At 39.2% G+C, this 19,423-nt stretch overlaps 2 protein-coding genes across 3 annotated transcripts; one reads left to right on the top strand and one right to left on the bottom strand.

Annotated features, from left to right (window-relative positions):
• Positions 1 to 4,210: 4,210 nt before the first annotated feature.
• LOC133884566 (transcription elongation factor SPT6 homolog) lies at positions 4,211 to 14,322 on the bottom strand. Of its 2 annotated transcripts, none has more exons than XM_062324024.1 (18): positions 13,943 to 14,322; positions 13,724 to 13,777; positions 13,517 to 13,615; positions 13,162 to 13,294; positions 12,999 to 13,083; positions 12,744 to 12,885; positions 12,521 to 12,650; positions 12,144 to 12,405; positions 11,874 to 12,062; positions 11,688 to 11,798; positions 11,214 to 11,600; positions 10,950 to 11,060; positions 10,060 to 10,854; positions 7,737 to 7,878; positions 6,494 to 7,656; positions 6,187 to 6,396; positions 5,522 to 5,990; positions 4,211 to 4,991 (listed from the first exon to the last, which is right to left on the bottom strand). In XM_062324024.1, exons 2-18 carry the CDS (start codon positions 13,755 to 13,757, stop codon positions 4,510 to 4,512), a joined length of 4,944 nt encoding a protein of 1,647 aa, XP_062180008.1. In that variant the 5' UTR covers positions 13,758 to 13,777; positions 13,943 to 14,322; the 3' UTR covers positions 4,211 to 4,509. The 2 variants fall into 2 exon arrangements, with proteins under 2 accessions (XP_062180008.1, XP_062180009.1); XM_062324025.1 differs by having other exon boundaries at positions 13,517 to 13,612.
• Positions 14,323 to 14,724: 402 nt separating this feature from the next.
• LOC133884135 (protein FAR-RED IMPAIRED RESPONSE 1-like) lies at positions 14,725 to 17,714 on the top strand. The gene is made up of 3 exons (XM_062323499.1): positions 14,725 to 17,345; positions 17,428 to 17,571; positions 17,667 to 17,714. Exons 1-3 carry the CDS (start codon positions 15,261 to 15,263, stop codon positions 17,712 to 17,714), a joined length of 2,277 nt encoding a protein of 758 aa, XP_062179483.1. The 5' UTR covers positions 14,725 to 15,260.
• The last annotated feature ends 1,709 nt before the right edge of the window (positions 17,715 to 19,423 follow it).

Raw genomic sequence — 19,423 nt, 5'->3', positions numbered from 1 at the left:
GTCATGGCATAAATAATGTCAAATTCTCACAATCTTCGAATTTTGTGTGCACCACATGTGCCACAAGAAAATTGATTTTAAAACCCTCTTATATTAAAATCCAAGCTGAACCACTCAAATTCTTGAACGCATTCAAGACGATATATGTGGTCCTATCCAACCATTAACTGGACCGTTCAGGTACTTCATGGTTCTCATTGACGCATCTACATGGTGGTCACATGCGTGTCTTTTGTCCACATGAAACCATGCTTTTGCCAAAATAATTGCTTAAATCATTAAATTACGAGCACATTATCCTAAACATAGGATACAATCCATTCGAATGGACAATGCGGCTGAATTCACCTCACGTGCCTTCAATAATTATTGTATGACCCTAGGAATTCAAGTCCATCATTCAGTACCATACGTCCATACTCAAAATGGTTTGGCCAAATCTCTCATCAAGAGAATCAAGCTCATTGCACGACCATTATTACATAATTGCAACCTACCAACTTCATGTTGGGGTCATGCAGTCTTACACGCTGCTGACTTAATTCAATTACGACCAACTACATTGCTTCCCCACTGCAGTTAGTACGTGGAAATCCGTCAAGCATTTCTCATCTGCGAAAGTTCGGTTGCGTTGTATACGTACCGATCTCGCCACTGCAGCGTACATCAATGGGTCCACACAAAAAATTAGGTATCTATGGTGGGGTATAACTCTCTGTCGATCATAAAATACCTCGAGCCCCCTCACAGGGGACCTATTTACAGCTTGGTACGCTGACTGTATATTTGATGAGGAGCATTTCCCGGTATTAGGGGGAGATTTCAAGTACCAGAAAGAATGCCTGGAAATCAATTGGAATGCCTCAAACATTTCCTCTTCAGATCCACGTACTCAAGAATCTGAACTCTAAGTTCAAAGAATCATAAATTTATAAAATATTGCAAATAATCTGACAGATGCATTTACTAACAACAAAAGTGTCACTAAATCCTATATCATGCTAGTAATGTGCCAGAAAGAGTGGAGGTATCAAACAAAACCACTCAACTTCCAGAAGTACGGTCACAAAGGATAAAGCTTCTTACAAGCTACCGCGGAAACAAAGGAATCTCTTCTCTAAAATTGTAATTGCAAATCAATGTCAAGTTGAAAGACACCCAAGGACTATGGATAATATACATCCAGTGGATGTTCAACATCCACATCCCAGCATAACTGTGCACACAAATACTGATGCTGGGACATCGGAACACTCAGACTCTATTGTAATGGGAAATCACGATGAGTCAGAAAGGGTAGATAGAATTTCCATAAATTATACTGATTCTATAGAATCATTTGATAGAAAGAATACAATTGTCGACACATACTTCTCCCCAAAGATTGCAAATGACCTTCTCAATGATCCAGATCCCAAGACCATGGCAGAGTGCCGCAAGCGCTTGGACCGGACACAATGGAAGGATGTAATCCATGCAGAATTGCACTCACTCTCCAAAAGAGAGATATTCATATCAGTAATACCTACTCCTCGTAATATTTTCCTTGTGAGATACAAGTAGGTTTTCATCCGCAAACGGAATGAAAACAACGAGGTGGTGAGATATAAAGCAAGGCTTGTAGCACAAGGGTTCATGCAGAAACTCGGCATTGATTTTCAATGAGACTTATTCTCCAGTGATGTATGGAATCACGTTTCGATATCTAATTTTATTGGCAGTACAAAATCATCTATCTATGCAGTTGATGAATGTAGTGACCGCATACCTATATGGGTCATTTAACTCGGATATATATATATATATATATATATATATATATATATATATATATATATATATATATATATATATATATAAAAGTCCCCGAAGGATTAGACATTCTGAATCCAAACATAAATCGTAGCATGTATTGTGTAAAGATTAAAAAGTCACTATATGGCTTAATGCAGTCGGAAAGAATATGGTACAACCGACTAAAAGAGTTCCTTCTATAAAAGAGATACTCCAACAATGATGATTGTCCATGTGTCTTCATAAAGAAATCTTCAACAGGATTTTGTATTATCTCTGTGTATGTTGATGATCTGAATATCATCGAAAATACAGAAGATATAGATGAAGCACGCAATCATCTAAAGACAGAATTTGAAATGAAGGATTTGGGTAAAACCAAATTTTTCCTGAGAATACAACTCAAGCATCTTCCTTTAGGTATTCTACTACACCAAGCCGCATGTACACAGAAAATATTGGAGAAATTCAATATATAAAAAAATCATACTCTTCCAAGACTCACATGGTTGTTCGATCTCTTGATATAGAGAAAGATTCATTTACACCATGGGAGGAAGGAGAAGAGATACTGGGATCCGAGGTTCCTTATCTCAGTGCCATTGAAACGCTTATGTATTTTGCAAATTGCACCAAGCCTGATATCGTATTTGCAGTGAACTTACTACCTAAGCATAGTGCTGCTCCAACTAAACGTCATTGGGCGGGAATCAAGAATATTTTTCGATATCTCCAAGGCACCATAGATCTTGGTCTTTTCTTTCAAAGAAAACAAGATATGAATATGATTGGATACACTGACGTTGGCTACTTATCAGATCCTCATAATACCAGATCACATACAGGCTTTGTGTTCTTACACAGTGGAACAGTCATTTATTAGAAGTCTTCAAAACAGACTCTTGTGGCTACATCCATAAATTATTTTAAAATAATTACATTATATGAAGCATCATGTGAATACGTATGACTTCACAGAATGATCAACCACATACAACAGTCATATAGTATTGGTTCTATTGAATCATCAACAATTATCTATGAAGATAATTCTGCATGTATTGCTCAAATGCAAACAAGTTATATAAAGAGCAATATAACTAAATATATTGTCCCTAAAATGTTCTATCCTCATGAATTGCAAAATAATAGGAAAATAGAAATCTTACAAGTTAAATCATGTGATAATCTTACTAATTTTTTTACTAAGTCCTAACCAACTTCTATATTCTAAAAATATGTTCATAGAATTGGTATGCGACGACTGCGAAATTTGCAAGGCTCAAGGGGAGTTGATCCCTGAATAATAACATGTTCATATTATATTGCACTATTTTCCTTTAGGAGTTTTTCCTATACGGTTTTTCATATAAGTTTTTTATGAGGCAATATCTACTTTATTGCTCCCATTTTCCCAAATAGTTTTCGAAAGTTCTAATATAATCCAAAGATCAGAATTATTGCCCTCTAAACTCACCAATGATTTTTCTCATATGAGCTTACAATGAGGCAATAACTGATATATACCGTATCATTTTCTCCTTATATTTTTCCATTAAATTTTAAATGAGTTTTAATGATATATCAACATATCAACATACTATTTCTCCTCATATTTTTTTCACAGAATTTTAGAGGAGTTTTTAATGAGAAATATACACTATGAATAATTGGTCAATAGGGAGTGTTGCGACATTCCAAAATAAATATGTGATCAATTAGATTAGATAGACTAATTGTCTTAAATAGTTATCAACCTAATCAGGCACCCATTCGGTGGAACTGTCACCGAATAGACATGTTTATATCATTTAAACATATATATATATATATATATATATATATATATATATATATATATATATATGTATGTATGTATGTATACTCATCAATAAATATATAGAACTTTTTCTACTCTCCCTTCCTACTACTACTTTGTAACTCTCTACTCAAAATAGAGAAATTCTATCTGTATATGTAGTGTTAAAAATTTCTCAGAAATAAAATCAAATCTTTTAAGACATCAGAACAAATCTACATTTAATTATAAAACTCCAAATTACGTAACGGATACAATACCCGCGCTACATCACGCAACATCGGATGGCAGCAGCGGGTGACGGGTGCGATTTTGACGTCCAATGCAACGGCAGATAAGCGGATTAGCGGTCTGCTGATACTCCGGGGCTGCCTGCCCGCGGCATTAGCACGGTGCGGCGCTGCCCCAGGTTGTCACGCCACAACCCGTGCCCCCGCGCTCCGTCTGCCGCCGCCCACGCGTGATCAGGTCGTCTTGCCACGGAAATTTGACTGTCAGACATGTCTGTGTCAATTCGACCCTGAACTGTGTATCCAACCGGAAGAGTAAATAACGTCCTCGACTTCACAGAGCTAACAGTCCTTCAGAGTTTCAGACTAGTAAATGAAAATGGCACTATAAGCAACATACCACAGCAAAATAACGTTAAGATGACGCTAAGCTTACAATGATGGGAATACTGGGATCAGATTCGCCAGTAATAAGATACCGTGACTATTACTAGAACTGTACATGCATTGAAACATAGTGCCGTCCAAAATGCAAGTCCAGAAAAGTGGTAGTTTTCTTCCATCGACAGCAGTTAGCATAAATAGGCCAAATGTTAAAAGGGAGGAAAACGGTTTCATCAGATAGTTCTCATCTGATGTACGCAGCAGGCGTGCAGGACACACCCATCACCAGCCACCACCGGCGCCGGAGGACCCCCACCTGCTTCCACCATCCTGTGCTGGGACCAACTTTTTGGCGCTGCCCCAACCAGAGTCGTTAGAGCCACCAGCACCGTCAGTTCCACCAGCAGCTGCTCCCCAACCTCCACTACCACCACCACCGGCACTGTCAGCGCCACCAGCAGCTGCTCCCCAGCCTCCTCCACTGCCACCACTACCACGGTTGCTGTCACCGCCAGCTCCACCCCATCCAGCATCCCCGCCTCCAGATCCTCCGCCAGTACTACCACCACCACCCCAGGAGCCACCAGTGCCACCTGTGCCCCATCCGCCTCCACCACTGCCAATGTTATCAGTCCATCCCCCACTGCTGCCACCACCATTACCACTCCAACCTCCACCATTGTCGTCATTGCCAAAGTTACCTCGACCTCGCCCATGCTCTCGTCCACGACCACCAGAACTGTTCCTTGAATCAAACCTCCCTCCTGTTTTAGAGAAAAGGAGATATATAGAGTGATCAAATATTTCTCAGGATATATTAACTTTTAAGAAATGTAACAAGTCAAAGCACACGCAATTGTCAATAACCAGTGTTAAAAGTCTGATTTAAAGCTATATCAAGCTCAGTTCAACCAGATTTGGGTAAAAATCCAATTCAACATGCCAACGGTCTGGGAAGATAAATATTAAGAGAAAACAGAATAAGAAACACAAGAACAAAATCATTTGAGCCAAAGATGAATACGAACCAGCTGGTTTCCCAACAATCAGATGAGTACCACTTCTTTTTCCAGAAATGGTTTTTAAAACATCAACTCAGGCAACAAAAATTCACACAGAAATCGACCACAAGAATGCCAACACTGCTTCAATAGACCATCATGAAAAGAGCAACAAAAACACTCAAGTACTCAATGAAAGTATTAATCTATGCAAAGCATCTTAAAGATTAATATAACTAAACGAACATATGCAAATAAACTTGATGAACATTGTAAGCACATTAATCATTTACCTGATCTTCCAGAGAAAGGTCTACCCCTATCATTATTACCATCTCCCCTCCATCCATCATTTCCACCACCAACACCACTACCAGAACCCCAAGCTGAATTTTTCATAGGCACCATTGCAGCAACATTCCGCATTGATGGTCCAGAATCAGGCGGTGGTTTGTCAATATTCTTCTGGAAATACGATACGAGGCGATCAATGTTGTCGAAATCTCTCTTTCGAAATCTGAAGCCCTTCGGGTATAACCCAACATATTCATGATGTGGATTTGTACTCCTAACATATGACAATATGAAGGTGCCTGGATGTTCATGAGATATTCCAAAACAATATACTATTCTCATAGGATTCTCTGCCTTCTCTACCCTTAACATTTCATCAACCTCGTTTTTTAACCCCTTCCTGAATTTACGGTAAGAGAGCATGCTCTTCAGGTGTCCTACCAACGGATCCACATATCTGTCTATAACCTGCATATTATACAGCAATTATGGTTGTAAGAGAAAATATCCATCAGTTAGCCAAGAAAATGAAGGAACACCAACCTAATTACAGCAAAATGCTGTCACAAAAGTTATAAATGTGAATTGAAGAACACAGGTTGAGAGAGAGTTAACTGATATGAACTAAAGCAAAGTTTCTACTCAATGTATCAGGTGCACCAACCTCATCAAGGTCTTCAAAAGTTTCGTTATCAATTGTCAATGTTTTTCCCAGGCGAAGCAAACTTGTGATATCTTTGTGATCCTTTCCACCTTCAGTTATCTCCTTGTGTGCATAGACGTCATCAAAAATTTTCAGGGTAAGAGTCAGAAATGATGGTCCCCTAGAACTTGGCCGAATGACCTTCTCACCAGGTTCTTTATCTGATAAAAACTGTTTCAAGAAAAGAGTTCAGATAAGATTGTCATAGCATACCAGAAGAGAAGGAGCACGGAGTGCTTAACAGATTCAGTTTTACAAGGCAGCAAACCTGCATGGCTTCTTCCGCTGTCAGGTTCTGAAAGTGAGGATGAACAATCATCCGGGGCTTGAAATGTTTCTTTGCAATTTCCTTTTGTTTTCGAGCCTTATCTTGTTCAGTCGGTGCCATGTCTTGTTCATGATAGTAAGGATCCCGATCACCTCTGGTGTATGGTCTTCTCCTCATTTCACTAGACTTGCATGTTAAATAAACCATGAACCTATTTTTATTAACATTCCTAATTTTGCCGGTTAACACATCACCTTCATGTAACTGTGATGACTCAGGGTCAAAGCCATCATCAGAATAATTGTCTGCCATAACTATGGCTTTCAAACCAGAATCAAAAGTGCAAATAATTTTATTCTCTTGTATATTACGAACAGTTACTTGAACAATCCTTCCTTCAGATATGGTATCTTCAGTTTCACCAGAAAGCATCCAGAATTCCTCATCTGGGCTTGGCTCGGTATAGGGGTTCCTCCAATCAGAAAACCCGCACAGCAGTTCCATCTGTATGTCCTGCAGTGTTTCCTTCTTACGGAATTCTTCTGAAATACTCTTTATATATTCATCAATGTCAAGACGTTTGAGCATATCTGACCTTTCTCTTACATGCTCAATTGCCATCTCTTGCTCGTCATCATCCATTTCATTCGCTTCATGTGGTGCAACCTCAGCATAGACATCCTTGGCCAAATTCTTTGCCAATACATATGATTCGGGATGGATCCTAGTATCCTCAAGCAGATCAATGATTTGAGCACTGGCAGCAGCTGCACCACTCCGTCGAACACGTAAAAACCCAGAAGCATTCATGAATACTTTCCTGCCTAGAGGTTTTACAAGCTCCTTACGACTAAAAATGGATCCCTCTCTTACCAGATCTTTCTGCAAAGCTGAAGCTTTGCGTGGACCCAGACCAGCAACAAATTGCAAAGTTGAAAAATGCCACTCATGGCTAGCAGCAAGATTAACGTCAAAACCTATCTGATTTGTTGCATCAACCATTACTTGCTCAACAACTTCATACTTTTCATCAGGAGTAAGAAACTGTTCAAGCGCATGCAGTTTCCACGAAAGTATCTCTTTTCCAGGTCCACACAGTGTTGCAATCATTGCCAATGGATTCTGAAGGTAACGTCCAAGTGCCACAGCCCGCTTCACAATACCTATACAACAATAGAAAGAACAGCTGTCTAGAAGGTCTAATCAGAAGAGATAACAGTAAATCACAATGTTGCTACTATACCTGACTGGCCAGGAAATTGATCTGAAGATATTCGAGAGTTCTCATACAAGCGAGGTACAGACTCATCACCATAGACAATGCTAAAATTTTCCATTTGCGGGTTCACATCTCTCGGATGGTCTTCTACAATTTTAAAAATAACCTAACACAAGGATAAATGTTAGTTTCAAACTAAGCAATGAGACAATAACACTTAACTTCCACAAAGTCCTATTGCATGGCAGCTATTTAGACAGCATAAATGAAAATTGGACCAACCAGCTACATACACGAGCATTGGAAATATGATGGCATGCTACAGCCACTGCATTCCTCGCTATGAATGCATAGTGACATAGCCATAGTGACAATCACATACATCCATACTAATTTTTATCATGTCATCTGGCAACATTTGTTACATTAAAAAAAAACTAGGGATATAGGCAACTAAACACTAACAGTCATGTCAGCAAATATGCAAATTAAAAAAATTCTGCTGCTATGTGCAAAGGGTGCAATAAATGGAATAGATTAATACAGGAAGGACTACCACCATTACAGCCAAAAAAAACCACAAAAGTGCAGACGGAAAAAGAAAAAAGAAAGAAAGCCAGCCTAAAATAAACTTCCAACGAATAGAATGTTCATAGTGGAAGCCTAGCAGAAACCAGAACCATGGGCGCAAGCAGGGTTCGAAAATTCGTTTAGGCAATGAAAACCGCTACCCACCGATTTTCCAAAATTCGCGAAAACCGGAAAATTCGGTCGGAATTCAGCGAGGATTCGGACAAATTCACTTGGTCAAATTTATAAATCGGAGACAAAAACCAACCGAATCAAGTCAGCGAAAACCGGTCGAATTCCACCGATAACCAAGCAAATTCTCCGATTTATCGATTGCATTTTCCACATTATCCGCATTGAACGCATTTTGAACGAATTAGTCGAAAACCGGTCAAATTTCCAGATTTACCGAGCGCATTTCTCGAATTTCAGTGAAGTTCAACAAAAAAACCAAAAAAATAGCTCAATCTTGTAAAATCAATAACTAATTCATCCCGGCTTCAAATCAAGTAAAACAAATTTTGTTGGTTTCCTTGTAACATGATCTACATGATAAAGTATTTATAATCATAAAAAAAGTTGAATATTTTCTGTGAGAAAATGTATTTGCTAACCCTAGTTAAATGCATAGTTAATTCTTTGCTAATCCAAATATCATGAAACCAATTTTGTTAGTCTTCTTACATGATACTATGTCTTTTAAAAATACATGAATTCATGAAATAATTATTGAAACATGCAGAATTGTGTAAATGTGTTGCAACTAGATTAATTCATAACTAACCCATCACACCTCCAAAATTAGTAAACCACTTTTATTAGTTTACTTATACTATACTTTACGTAGGAAAAATAATGGTAGACATGAAAAAGTTAATTACAGTGTTGTTTCTTAACATGTTCACTTTATGCTTGCGAACTTTGCAAAAATCATAGAGAAATTAATAGACCTCTAAATGAATTAAAACTAATTTTATATATCCTCTGAAGGTACACCCTACACACAAAAATTGTGTTTGCATGTTAATATTTTCCTTAACGTGAGCCCTACTAAATGAGCTAAATGAGCTGCGCGTTTTTCAAAGCACGCCATTTCTTTTCTTTTGTAAACTTCCTCTCCATGAAATATGATGCAAAGGACATTATTTTTGAAAAAAAAAATCACAGAAGGTCTTAGAATTCTCTCTAGTATTTTCAGACTTTTTTGTGATTTATTTTATTTTTTTAATTCAAATCAAAAACCGGTTGAATTCAGAATTCGGTGTGGACCGAATTGACCGGTTTTCGTGAATATCAACCGGTTTTTGACGAATTTTCGAACCCTGGGCGCAAGTCAAGTCAACCTGGGGATTTAGCCAAGCCCAATGCAGTTCATCAGACCTAATGGGTTGGCATGCTGCATCTCCTAGTAAAATAGGGTACAAGATTGGGACAGCCTACAAGGTGAACTCAGGAGATAGTGACTTCAAAACCAGAAGAAAAAAAATACTCCGTGCAGCAAAGACAATAGTTAAAATTATGAGGTGTTCTCCAACAGCAAAATGAACTCAGGAGAAAGTGACTACAAAAAGCAACTGCAACAAAACCTCTGCAAATGCTAATGGTAATACCATGGTCATATAATGGCCAGATTGTATAACAGTATGATAACTTATTTGACTGGGGACAACTTAAAGATTCTGGTGCAGGTGCAACCGTATAATTCTGAAAAGAAACATAATACTTGTTCTAGTGTGACTAAAAAGTGCACTTACAAACAAATAAGATTGTATAATACCTCATAAATATCATCCTTGAGTTGTCTGCAATTGTAGTTTGATGTTCCCACACACACAACATGTGGCTGATGATCAGTCATAAACTTTAAAACTCGCTGCTGGTCATTCTTCTTCCGCTGCGACTCAGCAACTCCTTGAGACCTGCTACTGATAGAACCCGCATATAGAACATCAACCAATTCTCCTGATGAGTCTAACATTACAAAGGTAGTTGCTGGCTTCCCAGGACCCCAGCAGCAGGCCATAACTCTCAACTCCGATTCATCATCCAGATCAATGTCAGCATCCTTTTTATCTGTGTCCTTCTTCTTCCAAGGAGCAACAGTAACCTTGTTCCACAACTGTTTCCCATATTCCATATGAAGCCAATTTTTGGCTTTTGCTGTCAACAGCGATCGAGCTTCCTTTTCCATTGATGGAAGAAGGAAATTGAAGAAGGCATCATCCAGTATCATCTTTCGTTGCTCATCCCACAATTGTGCAGACTTGCTCACACAGTCACTTAGATAATTCTCACGAGCCTCAGACATGAGTTCTTTCTTTGCATTTTCTGGCAATTTTATGTTAACTTTGAGGAGCTTTTCTTCCTCTGCTTTCTGAATAAGAAGCCACTGTGCATCTACAAACTTGTTCAGTGGTTTCTCTCTCAGCCACTTAACACCTGATAGTTGATGATATGGATCTATGATGGTATTGCCCTCTGGTGTGGGGCTTGTTGACACAACTGCTTTATTCATGAAGATGCTTCGAATATGCTTTCTTACAATAGGCTCGCAACCAATCTCAACTGCTGCCTGATAAGGAAAAGAAAAACGGGAATGGAACATTTTAGTCAGATGAATGAACATAGCAATAAAGAATGGTCAAAATTGTGACATCTATTGAATACCATGTGTCTCGCGCCCCGAAGAACATCTTGTGGTGTTTCAAACATTGCACACATGAAATTTGCAGCAACCTCTTCAGGAGAGTCTTTACCGCTATCCAGCTCACCTGCTTCCTGAAAGAAACATATGCTCATAAGGTGTCAAAACTTCTTCTTTTTAGTACAGTACTATTTTCCAGGGAACAAAAATATATGCAAACAATGGATAGGCTGCACATCATATTGTTCCGAAAAAATAAAAATGTTAAATGTGCTTAAATCACGTACAGGTATCTTTGTTAATGTCAGATGGTGACCTAATTGCTCAGCACTGCGACCAAATTGGTTGGCAACCTCCCATAACCCTGCCTTGTGACAAATATTGTACAGGGATTTCCTTTTTGGCCGTTTAAATTGGCCTTCTTCTTCAACTTCACCAGGAGGAAAATGTAAATTGAATTTTGCATCAACATCCTCCACCTCTTTCTCAGATTTAGCATCCTTTAGTGCTTCAATGATAGAATTATAAAGTTGCCTGTTTAGGTCCTGCCTTGTGACATCATCTATCCTCCGATTCTCATCATCAAATCTTTTATCATAATACAACTCCAAAGCAACCTTGCGCTTCTGAAGAAGCAGCCATTTTTTGTCTAACGTCTGAACTGCCCAGAGCAGCTACATAAAACACAAGAATTGTGTCAGTAACTATAAATAGTTAGTGAATTAAGGGAGAGAAACCAATGTCTAATGAAGAATAGTTACCTTATGCCACCTCATTTTAGGCACATCATTTTCATTACCCTGTTCATTTGAATCAAGGTCTTTGAACAGGCTTGGGCAATTCTCCTTTCTATACATTGCAATGAATGGAATCTGACAGGTAACAAAAACTAAGTCAGAAGAGCAAGCATGACGAATAGTGAAGCGAACTTATAAATTTATCCGTACTTCAAATTTGTTGACATGTAACATGGTCAAGACGTTAGCAATGTCCTTCTGGTCAATATCCTTGTTCACATGCTCATTGCCAAAAAAGGAAAGAAACCCATCACCAGTTAGTTGATTGTGTATCCATATGCTCTCTTCCTCTATCATCGTGCTATCCGTTGAAGGATAGCCAGTCAATTCTTCAGACAACTGCCAAAATAGCAATAAATTTGGATGTGTACTTTAAACTAAATCAAGTTATGGTCTAAAATCAAATTAGCTGGTACATACCTGCATCCTCTCAGGTACATCAATTTCTTTTATTTGCTCATCTTTTGCTGTCATATACTTCTCTGCAAGAATAAATGGCTCAAACTCGTCTTCAAGCCTATTCCCTCTCAAGTCACCGGAATTAGCAGCTTCCCTCTCAAGATCTTGCTTTCTTAGTGCTAACAAGTCATCAACATCACCAAATATGTCATGGGCCTCTTGCAGAGCAGATGACGATACACCTGCTGCTTGTCGTGGTAACTTCTTTTTAATCTTCTTCTTTCTACAAAAGATAGCAGTATATGCACAACTTGGAGTGAACATGGTCCGATATAATCTCACAAAGAGCCAGAGTCACAGAACAGGTTGGTACAAGATAGGAACACAAAGGCATGCACCTTACAACTTGGCCATTCTCATCGATTTCGTCTTCAACAATGAAATCAGCCATTTCATCGTCTTCGTCTTCAACAACCTCAACTTCCTCTGCCTGCTGATCCTCCTCAAGAATGTCCTCAAAGGGTGCATCTAAGGATATAAAATTGCAGTAAATAAGAAAATTAGATCAGCTACTTCCTGGAATCAAACAAAAGAGAATCGAGTGGATTCTGACACAGCTACCTTGATGGTCACCAAATAAGCTGTACTCAACCCTCTCCTTGCCAGTACGCTTTTTCCCTGTTCCATCATCGTCTGAGTAACCAGAGCGCTCATCCATTTCAGATTCCCTTCCAGCCTTCTTCAAGCGCTTAAACTTGTTTCCCTACAACAAGACAAAAGGATAATTCTTCAGAAACACAACAACAACAACAACAACAACAACAACAAAAAAAAAAATCGGACAGGAAAGCTCAAACTTTGACTACAAAAACATACAGGCTTTGGCCGACTGATGCCAGTGATGTTATTATCCTGGAGCAACATGTAGTCATCCTCATCAAGCGTGAAGTCTTCTGATTCCCTGGGCACATCCCTTGCATTTCAGGACAATGTACACAATAGACCACATTCTATCTCCAGTGGGATCAAATGCAAGTACCTTTTCTTTTTCTTTTTCTTCTTACGCCTCTCATCGTCACTCTTCTGTTCCTCTTCCTCTCCTTCCTCGTCTTCCTCCTCGTCTTCATCATCCACTATGAAGCCATCCTTCTCAAATTCGTCCTGGCCATCCTCTGCACATGAACAATTTCATCCAGTTGTTACTTTACTACCCCAAACAAAATCATAACTGACAGTCTGACACTAATACAAAATTGCAACTACTTCGATCTAGATTCAACAGCAAAGCATCATAACAGATGAAATAAAACTACTCCCGATTGGGGACAAAACTACAACGCGCACATCACCCACGCAAGCCAACATAACAAAGAAACCGTGAGACAAACTCTGACCTTCCTCGTCCTCCTCGTCATCGTCGTCGCGATCGTCCATATCGTTCCTGCCCCTCCGCGACGGCCGCGGATCCTCCTCGTCGACCTCGATATCATCTTCTAGGGTTCAAACAAAGCACCAATTTTTCCGTCAGCAAACGCACAGAAAGCACCATATAAAGCATCGAACCACCCGAAACTACAGAAGACAGCGGCGAAATCGCGTACCTTCCTCATCGGAGAGCACCGTGCCCCCAGCCATTGTTCTCGAGGGGATTCAACCTAACCGAACCACGAATGAATGGGTTAGGTTAGATTGGAAAACAAAACCCGCAACAGAATGGAGACAAAATTGGGTTTGATTCCTCAATCACAGAGAAGAAAAGGTTCCCCAAGAACAAAACGAGCGCCTAGAACAATCCGCCCAATCAAGCTAGGGTTACTCACCAACGAACGAGGAAACCGATCCCAGTGCGGATGGATCTCCGCTCCACGTCGGTCAGGTACCAGTGGATGACGGGGAAGAAGAGGAGGTCAACGCCTCGTGGAGAGAGAAGACTTCGGCGGAAGGAGGCCTACTGCATCCCGTCGCCGGCGGCGATGAGGCACAATAAATTGATGCGGCGGAACAGCGGTGGAATAGGGAGGTGGAGAAAGGGGGAGAAGGGAGAAGAAACCCTCGAGTCCGCTCAAATTTGCAGATTTCCGGTTTTACCCCTGATCCACGAAGGACGGAACCGCCTTCGCCGGGTTTTCGCAAACTGTCCGGTTCAGTGGGTTTTGTGCGATTTCAGTGCAACCTAGCCACCGCAACCAGAATTAAGGCTACTCTTAATACAATATAACGAGCTATGTATAAAAATTATCATATTATATTATATAAATATAAAGTAGATATAAACTATATGAATACATTGTATCTAAAATAAAATTCATATATTAATATATGTTTTCTTTTCTTACATCATATCGTATAAGTTTCTACTATCATATTCCAAACTAATGTCTTACGGAAGACACTAGCTCACTAATTTTCTTCACTTAATTTCTTGCCACGTCACTTTTTTCCTAAGTGGCTATCTAATTAATACCTAAAATATTATACATTATGGAGCATTGTGAGTGACATAAGGGTTTGTTTGGTTAGTTGCTATAATTTACCATAAGCTAGGCACATAGTTTGTCCAAGGAAAAGTCTATACGTACTAAATTTTGTTACTAAGTATCTACGAAGCAAGCTCTGCACGTGATAAATCTGGACGTCCCCCTCCCCATCTCTCTCCTAATCAGTTATTAATTAGGCCCACCACTAATAAAACCTGGTAATTACGTACTCCCGCCAAACCACCCAAAGTTCCCTCCAAAACAACCTGACTTCCCTCTCTTATCTCCTCTTGTCCCATCTATTCTCAGGCGTCAATTTATTTAGGGATTATCAAAGCACACGAAGGTATGTATCTCATAAAATTTAATTATCTTTGTCTGTATGTGGATTATTTTACTTCTAGTTTTAGATCCAACCAACCCTTGTACTTATACATTGGAATATTTCAATAGTTAAATCATCCAGGTTCCAACTCTGTCTTTGTCTAAATCCCGCTCGTAGGCAATAGCTAGTGATGTAATCTTTAATGAAGTATATCCAGAAAATATTGGTCTAGAAAGAGTGTTGCATGATGATGACTTTGTTATTGAGGAGATTGAAGATGATTCGAATAACCAAGCTGCAGAGGAAGAGTTATCACTTGTTGAGCCCAAGAAAGGAATGATTTTTGACAATATGAATGACGCTTTTCTCTTCTATAAGAGATATGCTCGAACAAAGGGTTTTGCCATTACAAAAAGAAGCTCACGAGCTGGCCAAAATGCAACTGATCAAGATGAAAAGGTTGTGCAATACTTCACTCTCGCTTGCAACAGACAAGGCAAGGCTCAGTACTCTTCAAAAAATACATTCAAGCCTAATCCCTCTGCAAGGATGGACTGTCCAGCTAAAATAAATTTTGTTCTACATGGTCCTGACAAGAAGTACTGCTTATCTTCACTGACACTTGAGCACAATCATGATTTGAGTCCTGGCAAAGCAAGGTTTCTTAGATGCCATAAGAAACTTAATTTATCTGCAAAGTTAAATGATAGAGCAGGAATTCGTGTGAACAAGAACTTCAGTTCTCTTGTTGTGCAAGCTGGGGGCTATGAAAACCTTGAGTTTGGTGAAAAGGAGTGCAGGAACTATTTGCTACAGGAAAGAAGGTTGAGGCTTGGTGCCGGAGATGCACATGCAGTTTATCAATACTTCCTACGCATGCAGTCTAAGAATTCTAACTTTTTTTATGTCATGGACTTGGATGAGGAGTCTCGGCTAAGAAATATTTTCTGGGCAGATGCAAGAAGTAGAGCTGCATATGAATCATTTTCAGATGTCGTAACGTTTGATACTACATACTTGACAAATAAGTATGATATGCCCTTTGCTCCTTTCGTTGGTGTAAATCATCACGGAGAATCAATTCTTATAGGATGTGCTCTACTATCAAATGAAGCTACAGAGACTTTTGTATGGCTATTCAGATCATGGTTAGCTTGTATGTCAAATAAACCACCAAATGCCATAATTACAGATCAGAGCAAAGCAATGCAGAATGCAATTGAGATAGTTTTTCCTTACACTCGACACAGATGGTGTTTATGGCATATCATGGAGAAGATACCGAGAAAATTGTGCGGATACTCAGACTATGAAGATATTAAAAGCACTTTGTCAAATTTAGTGTATGATTCATTGACAAAGAGTGATTTTGAAAAAGATTGGATGGAGATGATCAACAAATTTGGGCTCCAAGAGAATGAATGGCTTAATGGGTTATATATTAATCGGCATAAATGGGTGCCAGTTTATGTAAAGGACACATTTTGGGCAGGAATGTCAACCACACAGAGAAGTGAAAGTGTGAATGCTTTCTTTGATGGATATGTCAACTCCAGAACAACACTAACACAGTTTGCAGAGCAATATGACAACGCCTTAAGAGACAAAGCTGAGAAAGAAAACAAGGCTGATGCTAAATCTTTTCATGAGATGATACCATGCATAACTCATTACGAGATTGAGAGGCAGTTTCAATCAGCATATACCAATGTGAAATTTAAGGAATTTCAGGACCAATTAAGAGGTAAAATATATTGCTATCCAACTCTTCTCAAAGAAGAAGGTTCAGTACACACATTCAGGGTCACACAAGATGTTAAAATCAGAGAGCAAGAAGTCAGTATGGATTTTATCGTGTGTTTCAATACAAACGAGTGTGATGTGAAGTGCATATGCCGGCATTTTGAATTTCGGGGTATACTGTGTAGCCATATTCTTTCTATACTACCCCTAATGAAGATCAAAGAAGTACCCTCCAAATATATACTGCAGCGGTGGAGTAAAGATTTGAAGCGGAAACACACGTTTATTAAATCTTCATATGATGATTCTATTGATACACCCGTTGCACGACGTTACGATGAGTTGTGCAAATCATTCTCTGAAGTGGCAGAGGATGGGGCAGAGTCTGATGCATTGTTTGACTTTGTAGTCAGTGGCATTCGAGAATTAAAGATAAAGACAACTGTTGCACGTCTTAATATCCATCAAGCTCAGGAATCTAATCCTCTTAATCGTACAAATAAGTGGACACCAAACCAATGTAATGTTGTGCTTAATCCTATACCATCTCGAAGAATTGGACGCCCTCCCTCAATAAGAAAAGAATCAAAGACAGATAAAATTGTGCGGAAAATGAGAGTAAATAAGAAAGGAGCATCAAGAAGACCAAATGGTTCACAAAAGGGAAGAGGAAACGAGGTAAAAGAAATAGATTTCATATAACAATCTTTGTTTCTGATTGAACTTTTTGTTAACTGACATTAGTCATTTCTATTTTCAGGTCACTTCCGCTGAACATGAACCAATCAGCATGCCATTCGATGGAGACTTGAGCATAAACTCGCAAAGTTCACAACAACCAGAAGCTGCTGCAAATAAAACAACATTGCCATTTTATATCAGCTCTTATGTTAACCTCCTGCAGGTTTGACTTTTTACTACTACATTATATTTATGCCTTGAGCCTCTTGTCAAATGTTACTACATTTCAAGAACAACCGATCCAGTTCATCTTTACAGGGACATGAAGATGTGATGCAGCTATTTTCTCCTGACATGAACATTTGATAATTTTGTCTTAACATGTAAGATATTTTCTTCCAATTGTAAAACATTATAAGGATTATTGTAGTGTATCATGGTCTCTTGTATTGTTTTATTGCAGGGTCTCGGATGGCAGAATAATACAGGAATTTGTACTTAAGCAGAGGATTAGTCTTTGGGTAGTCAATCAGAAAGCTTCGATTTTTTTCACCAAGATTGGTATGTCTCATTTTAGTTGAATGATTATAGCAATGAATTTGTCAGGTGTAAATCATATAGAAATACTAAAGTGTTTGCTTTCTATAATATGATTTGTTTGCAACTTCTGCAATATGATTACTTTCTACGGACCAGTGGTTACCTCGGCATCTCACCGATGGTAAGCGAGCTGCTGCCGGTGGTGAGGTCCGCTGCGTCCGCATGCTCAAGTCACAATTTCTGAAGAGATTAGGACATAACAGTAACGTGGGAAGAGAGAACTGGTGTAACTCACTGGAGAGGATGAGTGGGCCCCGCTGTGATGGAGACCGCAGAGTCACGTGGGCAGCCGTTTCGTAATGGCTTCGTAATTTTTCTTCGTACGTGTAGCACAGTCCTTTGTCCAACTATCATCGATCTTTAGTTAGTTATCATACTTTTTGTGTGTCAAACTTTTTCACCACTAGGATCATCTGTCAGTGATTCATTTCTAGTCAATTCTTGCAACAGGTGTGGTAGATGTTTTGTTTGCCACATGAAAAATGTGACAAACTATGAGAAACAACCAAACATGTCCTGAAGCTTTTAGGTTTCAAATAACATTGTTAGATTTTTTTTTTCTATCAAGGATTCGCTTAGACAGAAGTACGTCTCAAACATGGTCCAGGTTAAGAGTGTCATAGAACCTGAACTTTAGAATATGAGAGTAAGTAATGACAGTAGGTGACACGATATATTTTACTACGATGTTTAGTCAAAAGGATCAATTTATCCTAAGGTTTTGTTTGGCAAGATAGTGAAATCACCCAAGTAGAGCCTAAACCCGTCTTGAATTGGGTTAATCTACATCCAACCACCCAATCCCCGTCAAGTTCAAAAGCAAACCAAGTTCTGATCCTAGGGATCATTTGGAAGCTGTTCAAGAACAAAACCATCTATTCAAAAGAACACCAGAAGTTAGAAACAATTAGAAAAAAAAAACACAGATTATGGGGAAAATAACGATGAACATTGTCAAGATGTTTCATCGATAAACCACATATTACAAGGGAATACAACAGAACCCCAAAACAACTCACAATTATTAAAAAAAAAGCATCGTTGAAATTTTCATTACTTCTTACCAACGATGCATTTCATTGAATAGGCAGCATTCTTTTATATATTGCTTCCGCGCACCTCTTAGAAGCAGGCCTAGCACCATCATTACCGTACAATATCATCACAAAGCAATGTAGAGGTTGTTGTCGTGCATGGTGTGGTGATCAACCATGTTGTATCCTCTGCCTAACGCCTACTTATGATGGCGTTGGCAGTGTCATCGATGGAGATGTCCATGAGAAAACAAGATGTGGTAAGTAAAGATCTCTAAATGGGCTGTGTCTACTGAACCGGTCCGAAGTACGACACTGTAGACACGATCCAAACACGATCCAGTCCGAGCCTAAACAGGCTAGGCCAAGCCGGCATGGCATGAGGTCCAGGCCGTGCCTGGGCTGAGTGCGCGGCACGCTAGGTTGGCACGGTCTGGCCTA

This window comes from Phragmites australis, chromosome 11 (genome assembly GCF_958298935.1).
Source record: "Phragmites australis chromosome 11, lpPhrAust1.1, whole genome shotgun sequence".
Classification (NCBI taxonomy): Eukaryota; Viridiplantae; Streptophyta; class Magnoliopsida; order Poales; family Poaceae; genus Phragmites; species Phragmites australis.
The sequence above is the reverse complement of the archived record's forward strand: the minus strand, read 5'-3'. Positions and strand labels throughout refer to the sequence as shown.